Source organism: Lachnellula hyalina (assembly GCF_007821495.1).
Source record: "Lachnellula hyalina strain CBS 185.66 chromosome Unknown contig00309, whole genome shotgun sequence".
NCBI classification, from domain to species: Eukaryota; Fungi; Ascomycota; class Leotiomycetes; order Helotiales; family Lachnaceae; genus Lachnellula; species Lachnellula hyalina.
In genome coordinates, this window is record NW_022157423.1 from 232 (window position 1) to 14,739 (window position 14,508).

General features: G+C 47.7%; 3 protein-coding genes across 3 annotated transcripts; all 3 read right to left on the minus strand.

The window, feature by feature from the left end:
- Positions 1 to 1,951: 1,951 nt before the first annotated feature.
- LHYA1_G009152 (uncharacterized protein) lies at positions 1,952 to 4,253 on the minus strand (the record flags this gene model as incomplete). Its single annotated transcript, XM_031154056.1, has 3 exons — positions 1,952 to 2,049; positions 2,120 to 3,575; positions 3,627 to 4,253. 3 exons carry the CDS (start codon positions 4,251 to 4,253, stop codon positions 1,952 to 1,954), a joined length of 2,181 nt encoding a protein of 726 aa, XP_031001018.1.
- A 1,243-nt stretch (positions 4,254 to 5,496) lies between these two features.
- rcd1 (Cell differentiation protein) lies at positions 5,497 to 6,738 on the minus strand (the record flags this gene model as incomplete). Its single annotated transcript, XM_031154057.1, has 3 exons — positions 5,497 to 6,104; positions 6,152 to 6,307; positions 6,363 to 6,738. 3 exons carry the CDS (start codon positions 6,736 to 6,738, stop codon positions 5,497 to 5,499), a joined length of 1,140 nt encoding a protein of 379 aa, XP_031001017.1.
- A 4,714-nt stretch (positions 6,739 to 11,452) lies between these two features.
- On the minus strand, positions 11,453 to 13,777 carry U2SURP (U2 snRNP-associated SURP motif-containing protein; the record flags this gene model as incomplete). The annotated part of the gene is made up of 1 exon (XM_031154058.1): positions 11,453 to 13,777. The coding sequence occupies one exon, from the start codon at positions 13,775 to 13,777 to the stop codon at positions 11,453 to 11,455; it is 2,325 nt and encodes a 774-aa protein (XP_031001019.1).
- Between the last annotated feature and the right edge of the window lie 731 nt (positions 13,778 to 14,508).

Genomic DNA, 14,508 nt, shown 5'->3' on the forward strand with positions numbered 1-14,508 from the left:
ATGCCTGTGGATTGGAGGGTTAGGGGGAGGAGATCAGATAATGAGGGTAGGGGAGCTTACAAGCTATGCGATGTGCACTTGATTTGCGGGGGAGGAAGTGGCCTGGCATTCATCTGTTTGTTTGGCATAGATCCATGGTGAAGAAGAGAGCTTGCATGAGGAGCGAGGAGCTCCAGCTTTAGAACTAGTGAACTATTTTATGCAAGGTTCGAAGCAGTCACGTGGTCATACATTATTTTTGAGAATTTTCATCTCATTTCGGTTGATGAAGCCAGGCGATTTAAGAGAAAGGAAAGGTTCGCTTGATAGGTGTCTCGGTGTCAGATTCCGTCGTTGGGTTATGGTTGTGGGAAGCCATACTCGAGTACCATACTCCGGAAAGAACATCACACGAGTAATGCGCAAGCGAGATGATTGTCACGAAAGGTACAGGTAGCAAGAGTATTAATTGTATTCGTATCATCAATTAAGAGGTTCACAAGCCCAGTGTATCCAACATTTTCCAGTACTCGCAAAATTCCAAATTCCAGACCCATGAGATGAGATATTCCAGCCATTGTAAGCTTCAGTTCCCGTGATATCCGACCTCAAAACAGCATTGTAACGCCAAATCACAACCAATTATAATCCACAATATCCTTCCAATTCCAACGCCTTCGCTTCATCCTTGTTCATATGCTCAGTCCAACTTTACCCTTACTCCTTAAACCCCATCCAATTTGAACCATCAAATTCCTTCCCAGATATCCAGATCCGTCCATCTCTATAGCTCAAGACTTCCACGCTGCCTGAAATCATACAAGCGCTTGCGCATCTGCTTTCAGGACACTTCTTGTGTCCCTTCCGCTGGCGTCGAGGGGATTCCGGCAAGAGGCTGGTCAATTGGACTTTGATTGAGCATCACTGGAGAAGCTGTAACAGGCAAGCTTTCCACCCATCTTGCTATCTCTGTTGATGAAGTCAATCGAGACGGGCTTTGGGAATCCAGAGTTGTCACCATCTCGCTAACGATTTTGGTCGTCGTTGTCGTCGTCGTTTTCCCTGCATCGACATTAGCGTCCTGGACCGCTAGGTCCTTGAGAGCAGCTTCCATTTGAACACGTCGGAGGTAGTGAATTCTTTCGGCGGAGGGGATGGTGGTTTGGCGTGGGAGACGGTACAAGGTGAGATCATCACCACATATCGTGACTGTCATGTATGGTTGCTGACGCCTTGTAAGAGGGCTGACGATTTGTCGGATCTTGGTTTTGGCCAAGGAAATCTTGTCGCTGAAAGACTTTCCGGGTTTTGCTTGAGAGTTGTCGTGTCCGTTCTTGTTGGTGCTGTCACAGGCCTTTGGTGCTTCTTTGGTGGGTGCAAGGCTTTTCTTGGGTAAGAGTTTCCCGCACTTGCTGCGGATCCAACTGGTTGGTTTGGAGGTCGGGATGCTCGATGAATGGATTGACTCTTGCTCCTCTGAGATGACATAGAGAACATGTTCTGTGTTGGTGTCTTGATCAAAATGCTCAATAAACCTCGACTTTCGTGGTTCTGGGTTAAGGCGTTGTTGTTCCGTCAAACCTGGGAAAATCCCACTCAAATCTGACTCCATCGTGGTTGGGTCTGCGTCGTCAGAAGAAGCTGCTGACGATTCCGGGGATGTAAGTCGCTATTTTTGAGAATATCTTAACTCTCTAATGATAAAGACTTACAAGGATGGTGAATTTTGATGCCAGGAAATTAACTCGAGCTCGTAGAGAAAGTGCAGAAAAAGCTGGTGTAGAATATTTTTGAAATTGTGTGGGATTTTCCTGATCCAGACTTATAATAGCTGCTCAGTGAACCACGGTTCCTGACTACATCATAACCACATCCGAAAAACCGTGGTTAACTATTCTTAGTGTTCCACTCCAGCTGTCATATGGATGTAGCGCGCACCATTGCGGGCGCTTGCCCACGATTAGGAGGCTCTTTAAAATCCAGAATTAGTCGCTGCTACTAAAGCCGCATTAACATCAGACGGTCTGAACCCAGGCGTACGACCTAAACAAACTGCACGCTTTATGATTTCTGTTCAATTGGTTAGTGTTTCAAGTTCCCATCTGGCGTGAAGCTGATTTATTATTGGACTTAAGCTTACCTGACAGTAGCGTCTGAACATCAAAAGTGACGGTTCGCCTTTCTCCTGGAAGACTGCCGCTACCGGCAAAGTCAGGGGAAGCCCTTCCTAAGTTTTGTCCTGTCGTGGTATAGAATATGGGATCGATGTTACTGGCATTTTTTCCGGGAATATCGTCATCCCAGCTAGCAAATCCTAGTGGGAAAGGCAAGGCATTGACGTCAAGTTTGTAGGTATTTGACAATCCATTAGACTTGGTGAGTAGATCCGCAAGGGGACTTCTAGGGGTTCGTGGCGAGATGGTTGAGACAGTGCTGCCACTAGTACCTTTCGGACTGACTTCGACGAAGGACAAATCGAGATGTGCAGTGACTAAGTTTGCCGAAGAAGGAATGTCGAGCCCTCGGCCCCGAAGATAACCTTCGACATCGTTCGCATCGAAAAAGTCTCCTTCAAATCCCGGGATATTACACCGCATGCTTTCATCCAAGAACTCATCTTGTGTTTGGGCGATCGCTTCCGTGAATGGACCCATAGAATAGCCAGTACGAAGTTTAGGCATGAGTTCATCACTTCCATCACGCAATGGATAGAAAGTGCCTGCACGGCCTACGTTAACAAAGGGCGCCCGCCAGTTTTGGAGGGAATCCTTTGACGAGCTTCGGATCTGTCCCTTCGTCCGATCGATTATAGATTCTCTACTTTCATACGTTAAACAAAATCCAAATACCCTTTCAAAGACCCCGGGGGGTGGGCTGGGGTTGGTAACAAGTTGCCATGCTGCCTCTAAAGCTCCACGTTGAAGCCGGCGGGCAAAAGTGTTCTCCGTGTAGGAATGTGTGTCGGGAAGTGGTAGCTGAGATTCCGGGAGGAAAACTTGAGAGAAGTCTTCCGTTGATGGGAGGTTTACATTATATTGTTGCAAATCCATAAAGTCCCATGGAAAGCTCGCATTGTCTTCTGTAGGACGAGTGATGACCTGGAGATCCTGCTGGCGACTCCGGCTTTCGTAATTTTGAGGTTGATATTCCATTTGGATCTCTTCCACGGCAGTTTGAGCGTGGTTGCCAAGCGGAAAGTCGCCCCATACTGGACTTTTACTTTCAGGAGTCGCAGCTTTCTTCTCTTGTCGAGTTTTTGGAGATGATTTTCTGCCCTTCTTCTTGGGCCGGCTGCTTTCTGGTTCTTCGTGTTTTTCGGATTCCTCGACATGGTTGTCTTCCATTAGAAGGTCCTCGGAGCTAGCTTTTGCCAGGGCCAGAAACCTTTCAGTGGTTGATTGCAACTGCTGGCCGAATTCTGGTTCCCGTTGCAGCAGTCCCTTGCCCACAGCAAAATCGTAGAGCGAGATGAAATGGTTGCTCATTTCCTCATTCGTTCCTCTAAGCTCTTGAACCTGCTTCTCTAACGAAGAGATTGTAGTCTCCTTACGATGGCGGTAGGCCCTTTGAGCCATACGTATTTGAGTCCTTCGACGCTATAAACAGTCAGTGATGACCCAAAGGTGACATGAGTAGATCTCACTTACATCAGCTGCAGTCTCATCCTTCGTATCAACTCTGGGCCTCCCTCTTGACTTTTTCGCCTCCTCATCATCTCCGCTATGAACTTCGATCCTCGGCTTCTTCCTCCGTCTAGTCCCCATATCCGGCTCTTCCTCATCTTCCCTCGAGTCAAGATCCCCGTGGGGTCTCGGGATCATACCAAACGAAAGCGCAGGTTCAGAACCTTTCTTTCTCTCATCATATCCTCTAGTTGAAAGAATGTCGGGATATGATTCCGCATTCAAGATCCCCATGTTATTCGCATAGTTCCTGGAGATCTCACTGCCGATTCCCCGGAAGGCGGTGTCCATATATGGGTTGTGCCTTGAGGCGTGGTTGGCGTTAAACGCAAGTGTCTCCATTCTTGCGGTTGAAGAAAGCAAGCCAAGATGATCATAATTCGTTCCTGGAGTACGAGACTGGGGGTGAGTGTGATGATTAGTGATCTCGGTGGTCGGCATTGAGGAGGTTTGGAGATTGGCTGTTGACAAAGAAGTGGGGTTGGAAGAAGAGGAGGGGTTTGTGGCACGTGTATGCATAGCAGCTTGGGTGAGAATAGTCAAAGCATGGTCATCCTGAGGATATTTGTACAAGCTGCTGTCCATCACCATGACAGGTTGGTTTGGGGCTCGAGGTGACGGGGCGGGGCCTTATAAGAAGCCGGGGGTCTTTGTAACACGTGAAGGATTCAAGGATGGTAAGAACGTGAGATAGGCCTAAGAAGTACTGGTGGTAAACTCACAAATGCTTAGGTAATTGGCCATTAGTAAGCACTCGCAAGAAATTCCATGTGTCCTAGACTCCTGTATACATACCTAGGTATGGTAAGGTACAAGCAGTGCAGCACGCCTTGTCTTACAGTGTTAATTAAGTGTTTGAGGGGATGTACGGGCGTACAGTACAGTAGCCTCGCCAAGCACTTTTCGCGATTAGTTATCGCGGGGAGCAAAATCCTGGTCCTACAGTACTGTACCCTGTCCTGGAGAGAAAGCTTAATTATCAAATCTGATTAATCATCCCCGACACGGACACTTCAACACATCAACGACTCGTGATATCAAAAATCCTGTCTACATGTATGCCGATTATAAATGGGCTCTTGACAGCTTCCGAGTCGCTTGTTTGGCCATCTCACTTGCCGTCTTAGGTAACAGCCAGAAGTAAAACTTGTTGAGGCTTTGAAATTAAATTTAGGATTCTCTATGATCCGGGTAATAGGGTATTGATGCTTTTGATAACCGCAGGCTGCAGCTTTGTGACAAATCGCCTTAAGGTCGCTGCTGCTTAGAAAGAAAGCTACACCCGTAATCTCCCTTTGTCAGCTGTTATAGCCTTCAGCATTTCTCACAGGGTTAGACACCGTTGGGAGTCTAGGTTCACTCCATCTCGCCATCATCATAAGTTCAGCAGAGCCAGCCATCGATCCATCCATCTCTTCTATTCCTGAAGAATTCTAATTTACAAAGTTTGATCTGCTGCAATCGCAGGTACAACCCATCATGCACCATCCGAAACCTTTAAACTCCACCCGAAATGCAAGAGACCAAGCCAAAGACACCAGATAGAAGAAGAAATGAGCCCGCATAGGAGCAAAAATATATCCATGTTCTCGTGCAAAGTGTACTAATGCAAAAAAGTACGCCTTGCGACGAAACACCATGCCGCCAATAACCCACCCAAAGCAGAGCCGTACTCGCGCCGCAAATGCTTTTGTAAACCCTTTGTAGACCAGCGAGTAAGGCTGATTACATTGAAGAAATAAAGACTGGGTATCGCTATGTCTATCGAAGATGAAATATCCCATATGCGTGGGAATGTGTCGGTGGTTTATGATACAAAGAGAGGAAGTTTGAATTATATGCCTTGATGGTTGCCGGAAGATTCGAGCACATTGTCCGAGAGGTTCATTAATAGTTGAGTAAGGCAGCGCTTCGTGGCAGCGTCGTCTCGGAGGACTGAGGAAAACGTGGCGTCTCGGAGAGGTTCGGGGAGGCATTGTCGAAGGGCTTCACGAGCCCGTGCATTATCACTAAGTCTGCATCTATCATCAGTGGTTGTATAGAGAAGGAGCTGTAGTGTGTCTGACCGTAGGAAGCACCGCACGACATGCTTGAGTAACCTGGCAGTCTGCTGCTCAACAAGCTGCGAAACCATGTTGCTGAGAACTGTCCCCACCGCGTAGAAGCGCTCATATGTAGCGCAGATGTAGTTCAGCCCATGGTCATCGAGAAGAATCTTCTGCACGATGAATATTGCTACGGTTTTGCTAAGCTCAGAACCAGTTTCCATGATTCGTAGGCACAGTGGGATAATCTCGGTTGTAAGGAGAAAATTGATAACATCGGATGAATCGTTTTTAACAAGCGCCCCAATGACACCAAGAGAGGTCAATCGCAGGTATTCAAACGGCCTTGATTTCGATGTAGTATTGAGGAAGGGGTAGAGGAAGAGGGGAATGTGCGCTATCACTAATCAGCAAGAGGTTCTTCGGAGTTTGAGCTATATATACCATTCAGGAACAGGCCTCGAGTTTCATTGTGGGAAGCCACACACTGAAGAAGCGCCAGAGCATTGCAGACACGGTTTGAGGCCGCAGCTGTGAGTTGCGAAGGATTAAGGAGCGTGTATACCGAGATAATCTCTTGGAGGAGTGAAGTCATGACACCTGATGATTATTAGCAACTCTCCCTCCCGATTCGTACTCGACGTCATCAACAAACCAAAAGAGTGCCATAAGATCAGTGCCAGCTCCGGAACTTGTTCGCGCTTCTTGCTAAGCTCCAAAAGAGCTGCTTCTCTAGTATCCTCGCTCAACAGGTCGGCGATGAAAGCCAGAGTTCGCCGGTTTTCCTCGGTAACGGTTTCCAACAAAGCAGCATCCTGTCCGTGAGATGCCACTGCCATTGGTCCACCAGTGTTGTGGTTAGCAGCGATGCGATTGTAATGCTGCTGCTGGGCAGCAGTTGCGGCGGCAGCGGCAGCGGCAGCGTGTTGGGCGTGCTGATGCTGGCTCTGCTGGTGCTGATGCATCCATGATGGTTCCCCTTGAGGATTGTACTGGTGCTGATGCGAGAATACGTGGGCTCCTTGTATCATCTTGCTTGTTCGAGTCTGCCTGCGGTCGAGAGGACTCGGAGGCTAATGCGGTAATGCGGTAATGCGGTGCGGTGAGGGAGGAAAGTATTCTACAATAGCGAGTATAGTCTCGCTCGGAGTTTGACTCCCGACAGAGGTAAAAGATAGATTAAATTGGAGTGGGTTTAAGTTAAGAGTCTTTGACGGGCGCAAACATCGAGTGTGGGGTGGGGGTTGTCAATAAGATGTAGAGTAGTGTTGGGTAGTGAACAGCTACACAGTTGAAGCGGGGAGGCGGCCTGATCAGGCTGCCAGGCAAGAACGCCAAGTTGTTTTTCACTCCCGAGGTTACTTGGTAGTTAGATTGAGTTTGACTCCCTTCCATCTATGTGTACTGTATTTATTGTGCATTCAATCATAGACAACATCCATTCAATTGGAAGTGAACCACAGGTATAAGAAATCAAAGCGTCTCTATGCACAGACAGCTGTTCCTTTTCCTTTCCTGCTTGCGTGAACCCGGTGTGTATAGCATTGCACACTTGCAGTCCGTCTGCGGGCGCGCATTACATTACACCTCTACATACATCCAAGACCCGCAAAAGCAGCTTTTACACCTCTGCCCTTTCTTTGCTTGTCATTGAAGAATACCATGGCCAATCTAGGAGGGGCTCATTTTAGCCTGGTGCAGAGGTCAACTTGCAGCCTCCTTGCGAGCTTGAAACTCCAACGTTCTTCCTACACTAAGCCTATTACATTGCTTTCAAGTCTCCATATCTGTGCATTCAATACCATTATACTCTAAGATACCGTCAAAACTTTCTATGAATACCTCAGCCTCACCTTTATCATGATGCTTACCGGATGGCCGCAAGAGCGCCGTTGGGAAGTTTCAGAACATTGTCCCTTACAACGCGAAAGCTGCTATCAGAGAGGATCTCTACACATACCCGGCTCTAGCAGCTATCACGACTGAGATATTCGTTGCTTTCTACTATCAAAATTAGCTTAAATATCAGGCTGTGTTTGGACCATTGAAGGTATGAAGATACTCCGGGGTCAAATATTTTATTATAGGCTGAAGTGTGACGTCGTGCAGGATGAAAACGGTACTTTTGTGCTTTCTATGCCATATCCCCATCGACCTGAGTTCCCTCTACGTCGGCGGATGATACAGGGGTTGTTGTAAACAGTATACTGAGGGCAAGGACAGAATACTACGGCAGAACCGTAACTCTCGCGTCGGAGTTATCACCACAAGAGGACATGCTTGCATTATGGACAAATCGTATGATTCCCTCATCTCCCATATTTCGTAAACCATTGGAATGCTTATGCTCTGCAGATCTGGGAATAAAGGCCATCTTCGAACAAGTTTCCGCGCAAGAGCATCAGAAGACAATGTCCGCAGACATGCCAGATCATTTGGAAGTCGCCGTGACAGAGCTTTGCGAGAACCTTTACTATGGAGAGAAGACTTTTGGGGATATCAAGGATCTTGTCTCGGCTCGAGACGTAAGTCCAATCCTTGCAAGCCCTACAGATGTCAGCTAAACACAAGCAGATCATTCCGAGCAGCTATAAAATCAAGTCACGGGAAGACTATGTTAAAGAGGAAGACTGGTCAGGTATACTCTGAAGCATACTTTGAAGTCAAGGCTTAATTCCGACTGTTAATTAATTGATTCGTAATTTTCACCCTTTGGTCTAGTGATTTCCTTCTCCCTACATGACAGCAAAATGGCACAATTCTTTTCTCTCGAGAATCCATCCCTTTTTGTGACTATGCTTCCTTCTACCTCCGTATGATACAGTGGGGGTACTTATTTCCATCATTCATCCTCCTACGATTCCGCAATCTCAGCCTCAACGATATCCCAATCCTCGGCACTTTCCCGCGCAGCATTGCCTTCCTCCTTCGTCTTCACTACATCTCTGTTCGCATTGCGAAATCTCTTGACGAGTCGAACTTGCTCAACGAAAGGTTGGATGTCTTCTGCAAGCCCGTAGCCCTCGAACGTGTCGGTATCCTGAATTGGCCATCCTGCTTCCATGGCTGCTTTCTTTCGAGCCATTTCCTGCTGCTTTCGTACTTCAAGCTGTCGACGGAGCATTTGTACCATCTCGTTCTTCTGTGCGACCCTTTCGGCCTCTCTCTCGGCCTTTTGCTTGGTCAGAGTGTGCACTGGCTTGGCGTTTAAGTGTGCTGATTTTTGCTTGTCCTCCATCAATTTCGTATTCTGAGTAGCTGTTTCCTTTGGCAAGTGAAAAGGCTCGAGGGCAACCAAGCAGAAAACAACACAGCCAGCACAGTAAAAAGACTCGTGGACGACCAAGCTTGAAATGAGACAGCAAGCCCGGTACACATCCAAGATGACGAGCATGTTTAAACCGATACAAAAAGCTATGAGCATATTCTCTTTCCATGAATCCATGGTAGACGTTAATAAGCAACTTTAATTTGTTTCCCAGTTATACACTTACCTTTGTCTATGATTTCGACGTTGTGTACGTATGTACGTTAAGTATTCTCGATATACGTCTACCGTGTTTCGAAGAAAGAAAAACCTCGAGTAGACAAATCTTAGTAGGGAAAATGAGGGCAAGTGCTCAATTGATGCAGTTTGGCACTTGAAAGTTGAAGATTTCTCTAGTGAAGCTACCTCTGCTGTCATATTGTTAAGTCCCGAGAAATGACATCTCTGGGGGATCTGTCAAAGTCCGGATGGTATAGTGGCTTCCTGAATTCTCATAGCTGGTCGAACGCACTTTCAAATTTCAATTAGCAGATTTGTCTAATGATTTGGGGGTTTTAGCGGTGTTACTACGAGCTGAATGCATTCGGGTAAATTCTCTTTTAACATTGCCTCACCTTCCAAAGTTCCCTACTTAATCCCTCTAGTGTTTTACGGCCTAACCCACAAAATGACTGTTAATCATGAGCCCCTAGACGCTTTATTATGCTTCCTTATGCTGGACACAAGAACGGCACTTCCTCTCATCGACTGTTAATAGTGTCCCACGCTACCTGGCACATTGGAAATCACACGCCGCTTTTTCTTCCTATCCACCGGGGGCTTCTTCTGATTCGGGGAGACGGCCGTAAAACATCACAGGAGTTAATAACAGAACTCGAACATAAAGCGGCCACTAAAGTCGTGGTGTTTGTCCTCATCCCCACCCAAACTCTTCCCTCCCAACTCCTCTTCCATCGTACCTCGCCCCACCTCCCGAGCCAACTCATTATGCCTCCAAGCCCCAAGAAAGCCTGGCGTCTTTTAGTCTTGCCGTCCAAATAATCTCAACCACTGATTGAAATATGTCAAAGCTATTTCGAATTTTCCTCTCTGGTGTTTTGATGGGAATCAAGGATTCAATCATCTAAGCAGCCGCTTCTAACGCTGGGTCGGACTCGCACCTTCCATTTTCACATTTCAGATGGGCCGCCACTACTATTCTTCCCAGTCTATCTCACTCATCACTCACTCACTCACGATTAATCACATCATAGAAAGTCATCAATCAATCATCGTTGCGCAAAGATATAAGATTACTAGCAAGTAATAGTCGCACCCAGTCCAATATCTCAAACCAAGCAGGCAGCCTTTAATTTGAAAATACTACTTATGCGCCGGCGGCAACAAGCAAAGTTCACTTCCCACCCCCTCCCTTCCCCTCTTCCCATCCCCCCCGGGAGCGCCCACCTCACAGTCCCCATCCCCACGTCCCGCCAACGCCTTTCTCCTCTGCAAATACCCCATGAATTCCACCGTGGTGACCCATACCAAGCAACCCAGAACGACCGAGCCGCAAAATATGATGAGGATGTCGAGGATCCGTATACTGGGAGGTGTGGCTGGGTTGGGGATTTCTTTGAAGAATGCTGTGAGGTTGAATTCATGTGAGTAGTCCATTTTGACGTCTTTTCTTTAATTTGCTGTCAGTTGGTTGGCCTGTGAGTGGGAGGTTTGAGGGAGTGTGAGTGTGAGTGTGAGTGATATCAAATCTTACTTTCGTATGTATGTATACTTTGTCAGTTACTCTTGCTCTGATTGACAGAGATGTCTGATCCAATGATTCCGATCCAAGTAGAAAGTAAGGAAGCAACTCGTCGACGATATGATCTTTTCTTCGTATTTTCTCTATAGCCAAGATGCAAAATGAGAAGATGAAAAGAACAAAAAAGTATAAAAGTCAAGGAACGTACGTGTGTTAATACCTCTCGACGGTTTGCAAGAAAGCGTCTGAATATAATATAAACTGAACTGGACTGGACAGACCGGATACATCCATCTATCGAGCGAAAGAGCGAGCGAGCTTTCCCGAAACCATCATAGGTTAGACAGACATAGTACCCCTTGCTTACCTCACACAAGGTAAGGAACCACTAAATGAATTCCCCTTCCCACCAGCTCCTTAGTAAAGTCTATTTCCCCACTGCCAAAACCCAAACCTTAACCCTTCCCATTTTGAATTAGAGAATATTCAAAATCTGGCTAGCCTCGCTTACCCCTTACCGTCGCTTTCACTTTCTGGTACTGTAGCTGTTGATAAAAGTATCTGAGAGCCACACTTTGCTCGTTCCGTCGCGAATACGATAGCTGTGTATTGTACATTACTTGTGAGTTTTTAAAAGGGCCTGAGCCGAATGTGATACTACCACTTGGATACGCTGGTATTTGACTGCCCCTCAGATCATCTAAAGGGTATATTTTGCCTGCATTTCTGTCTGCTTTTAATTATCATCATCGTCCGAATCGGCAAACATATCCACAGCTCGCGGTCTCCTACGCGGGCCTCCCACAGGTACTGTATCCGGCTTGCTCTCCACCGGAGGTGGCACAGGTGCAGGCACGTCTTCTTCCATCGGCTCCCCATCTAGATGCTCCTCCATTGGTTCACCATCAACATCGTCTTCCTCCATCGGCTCACCATCCACATCCTCTTCATCCATCGGTTCCCCATCAACATCCTCCTCCATCGGCTCTCCATCCGCATGTTCCTGCTCAGTCGCTTCTTTAGCAGCATCTTCAACAGCCTTCCATCTATTTTTCCCCCTCGCTGTCTTTTCCTCATCCTCCTTCCTCTTCGCCTCTTCGACTTCTCTAGCAGTCAAAGGTGGATTGCTGAAAACGGTTGCAAAATGCTCCTGGCTTGCCTGCGGGAAAACACACCAGCTTTCCCACAAACTAATAATATTCCCCACACTCCTCTTCCATTTCTCAGCTCTAAGGCGTCCCCATTTCATTTTCGTCTCCATTCGCCCCAAGCCCTCAAAGACGTGGCGTTGCCGCAGGGCAGCTTCGAAGAGTTGGCGGTAGCGCCAGGCGTGTCGAACGCCGCTGGTGGAGGATGAAGAGAGAATGTCGGAGATGATGTAGATGCCTATTAGGCTTGCGGAGCTGGTGTCGGATGTCTCTTCGTCTTCGCCATCATTTTCGCTGCCGTCCTTTTCTTTCTTGCGGTCTGGATTGGCTGATGTGTAGGCGAAGGGCTTTTCGATGTTGGAGACGATCATGGAGACTACTTCGTCTGCTCCTCGTCCTGCGTGAGAGATTGCAAATGCAGTGACACGTGCTACGTCACCTTTTCGTAATTTACCTGTGCTAGTAGGCAGCCGGGAGAGGAGATGGGCTAGCTTTGCCTTTTCGAGGGGGTTCAGGTAGGCTTTTCCGTCGTCCAATATAGCACTCGCATCAGGTGGGCCTCCGCTTTGATGCTGTCTTCGAACGCCTTCATCTCCAGAGTCGTCTTGATCCGAGGAGTTGTATTCGGAATCTGAAACAAACTCATCCATTTTGGTAGTATATTCGAAAGCCAACGGTTGATCAGGTGCCTTCCACGCCGAAGATCCTTCAAACAGTGGTAAATACTTTCCCTGACCCCTCTTCGTAGTCGATCCAGTAAGAACCTCCCATAATCGCCATCTGTACCAAACACCACCGGTACTCCTCGGATCCCAAAGCCAAGCCCATTTTTCCTCTCTCTGAACCTCAGGTCTACTCATTAGCAACGCCTCAAACTCCGGACCATGACCGAGTAACGATTCGATAGTCTTATGAATAAGCTTCAACTCTTTGACATCCCTCGGCGCCTGAACAGGAACATGTAACAAAGGTCCACCTCGCCCCATCTGTGCCCCTGCGGTAGGCCCATAAGAACTCGGCGGTGCAAACCCACCCCTCTGATGCGGAGGTGGCGCGTGTCCTCTTCCCGCAGGCGCAACTACAACAGGCTTCGCACCAAAAGGTTGAGAAGCCGTAGAACTTCCCAAAACCGGTATAGGAGCCGAGCTGGAAATAGCAGCCGAAGACAAATGTCTATGCAAATTGAGATAATAACCAAAGCCCAGATACCTGTTCTGCAGCCCATTAACCGCAGCATCGATATCATTGGCCGCTGTATCTTTTGCCAGCGTCACAATAGCAGACATGCTTTTCCGCTCCGCATACGTGCCCGGTCCACTGGGAGGCAAGATCCGAACTGCATCAACCGTCAGATTCGGCGGGAGTAGGGCTTTAATGACAGCAGGTGAAGTTCCAGGAGGCAAGGCGGCAAGTCGTAATGTAGGTTTGGGAACTTCTCGTTCAGTAACCCCACGGCTCTCATCCTCATCGTCGCTATGTCGAAACACCTTCCTCTCACGTTCAGGCTCCTCATAATCATCAAACGCAAGTACACCCTTCTCCCTCCTTGGCGGCTCCTCAAACCCTCTCTTCCTCCCTAGAGTCTGCAATGGCGGTCCTAAACTTCCTGGTCCACTGCCTCTACCACTGGTATATCCCCTCCCAGCACCCGACACAGCACCCTGTGAGCTATAATGCCGTTTCGGAGGCCCAGTCATCCCACCACTACCAAACCCTCCCCCAACAGGAACGTCATCCTCATCATCAAAGCTCTTTACAAAATCCTCATACACAGCTCTCGTTTCTGCTGCTTCCCGTAAACGTTTCGCTTCTGCTTCTGCTTTCTGTCGCTCGAAAAGGGATTTCTTGGATGGGGCGTGTAATTTGTTTTCTACATCGGGGAATCCGTGGACTTTCTTCTTATCGGTCGCCATTCTGTTACATTATCTTGGTTGCTTGCTTGTTTTAATTGGAACGGAAGAACGGTAGGGAGGGTAGACGTAGGCGTAGTCGTGCAGAATATGTCGTGTTTGTGTTTTGAGGTTGGATGAGGCTGAAGCTTCGCGGTTGAATTCCGCGTCAAAACCCTGTCATCAATGACTTGTAAATTTAAGCTGCAACAAGCGCGCCTTTCAACTACAATATGGGCCCATCCCCACTCAGGGTCACTATTCACCCCACTATGAAGCATTCCGTACATGGTAACGTCCAGTCATTCTTTTCTTATGAGTTTCTATTTCTACGTGGATATATATATACGTATATACGCATCTCTTCTTTCCTTACTCCAAATACCCTCTCTCTACTTTGAAGCATTCTTCCAAACTTCATATTCTACTTCAACACTCCACTCTTGAAGGCTGAAGCTAGCCCTCCATACTTACCTACTAACATCAAGCTGCCTATCCTCTTTTCATACAGTTGCCAGCAGCAATGACATACCTTCCTCCCCCAAAAGAAATCCTAATCCTAGGCTCCGGCGTCTTCGGTCTGAGTACAGCACTAGCACTCACCCAACGTCCAGCCTTCAAAGACTCAAAGATCACAGTAGTCGACCGCTCTGTCTTCCCTGCTCCCGAGTTCGTCACCCCATCATCCCACCCCATTCCCCTACTTTGCAAAACAAAAAGCTAACACATCTACCCCAGCGGTTCCTCAATAGACA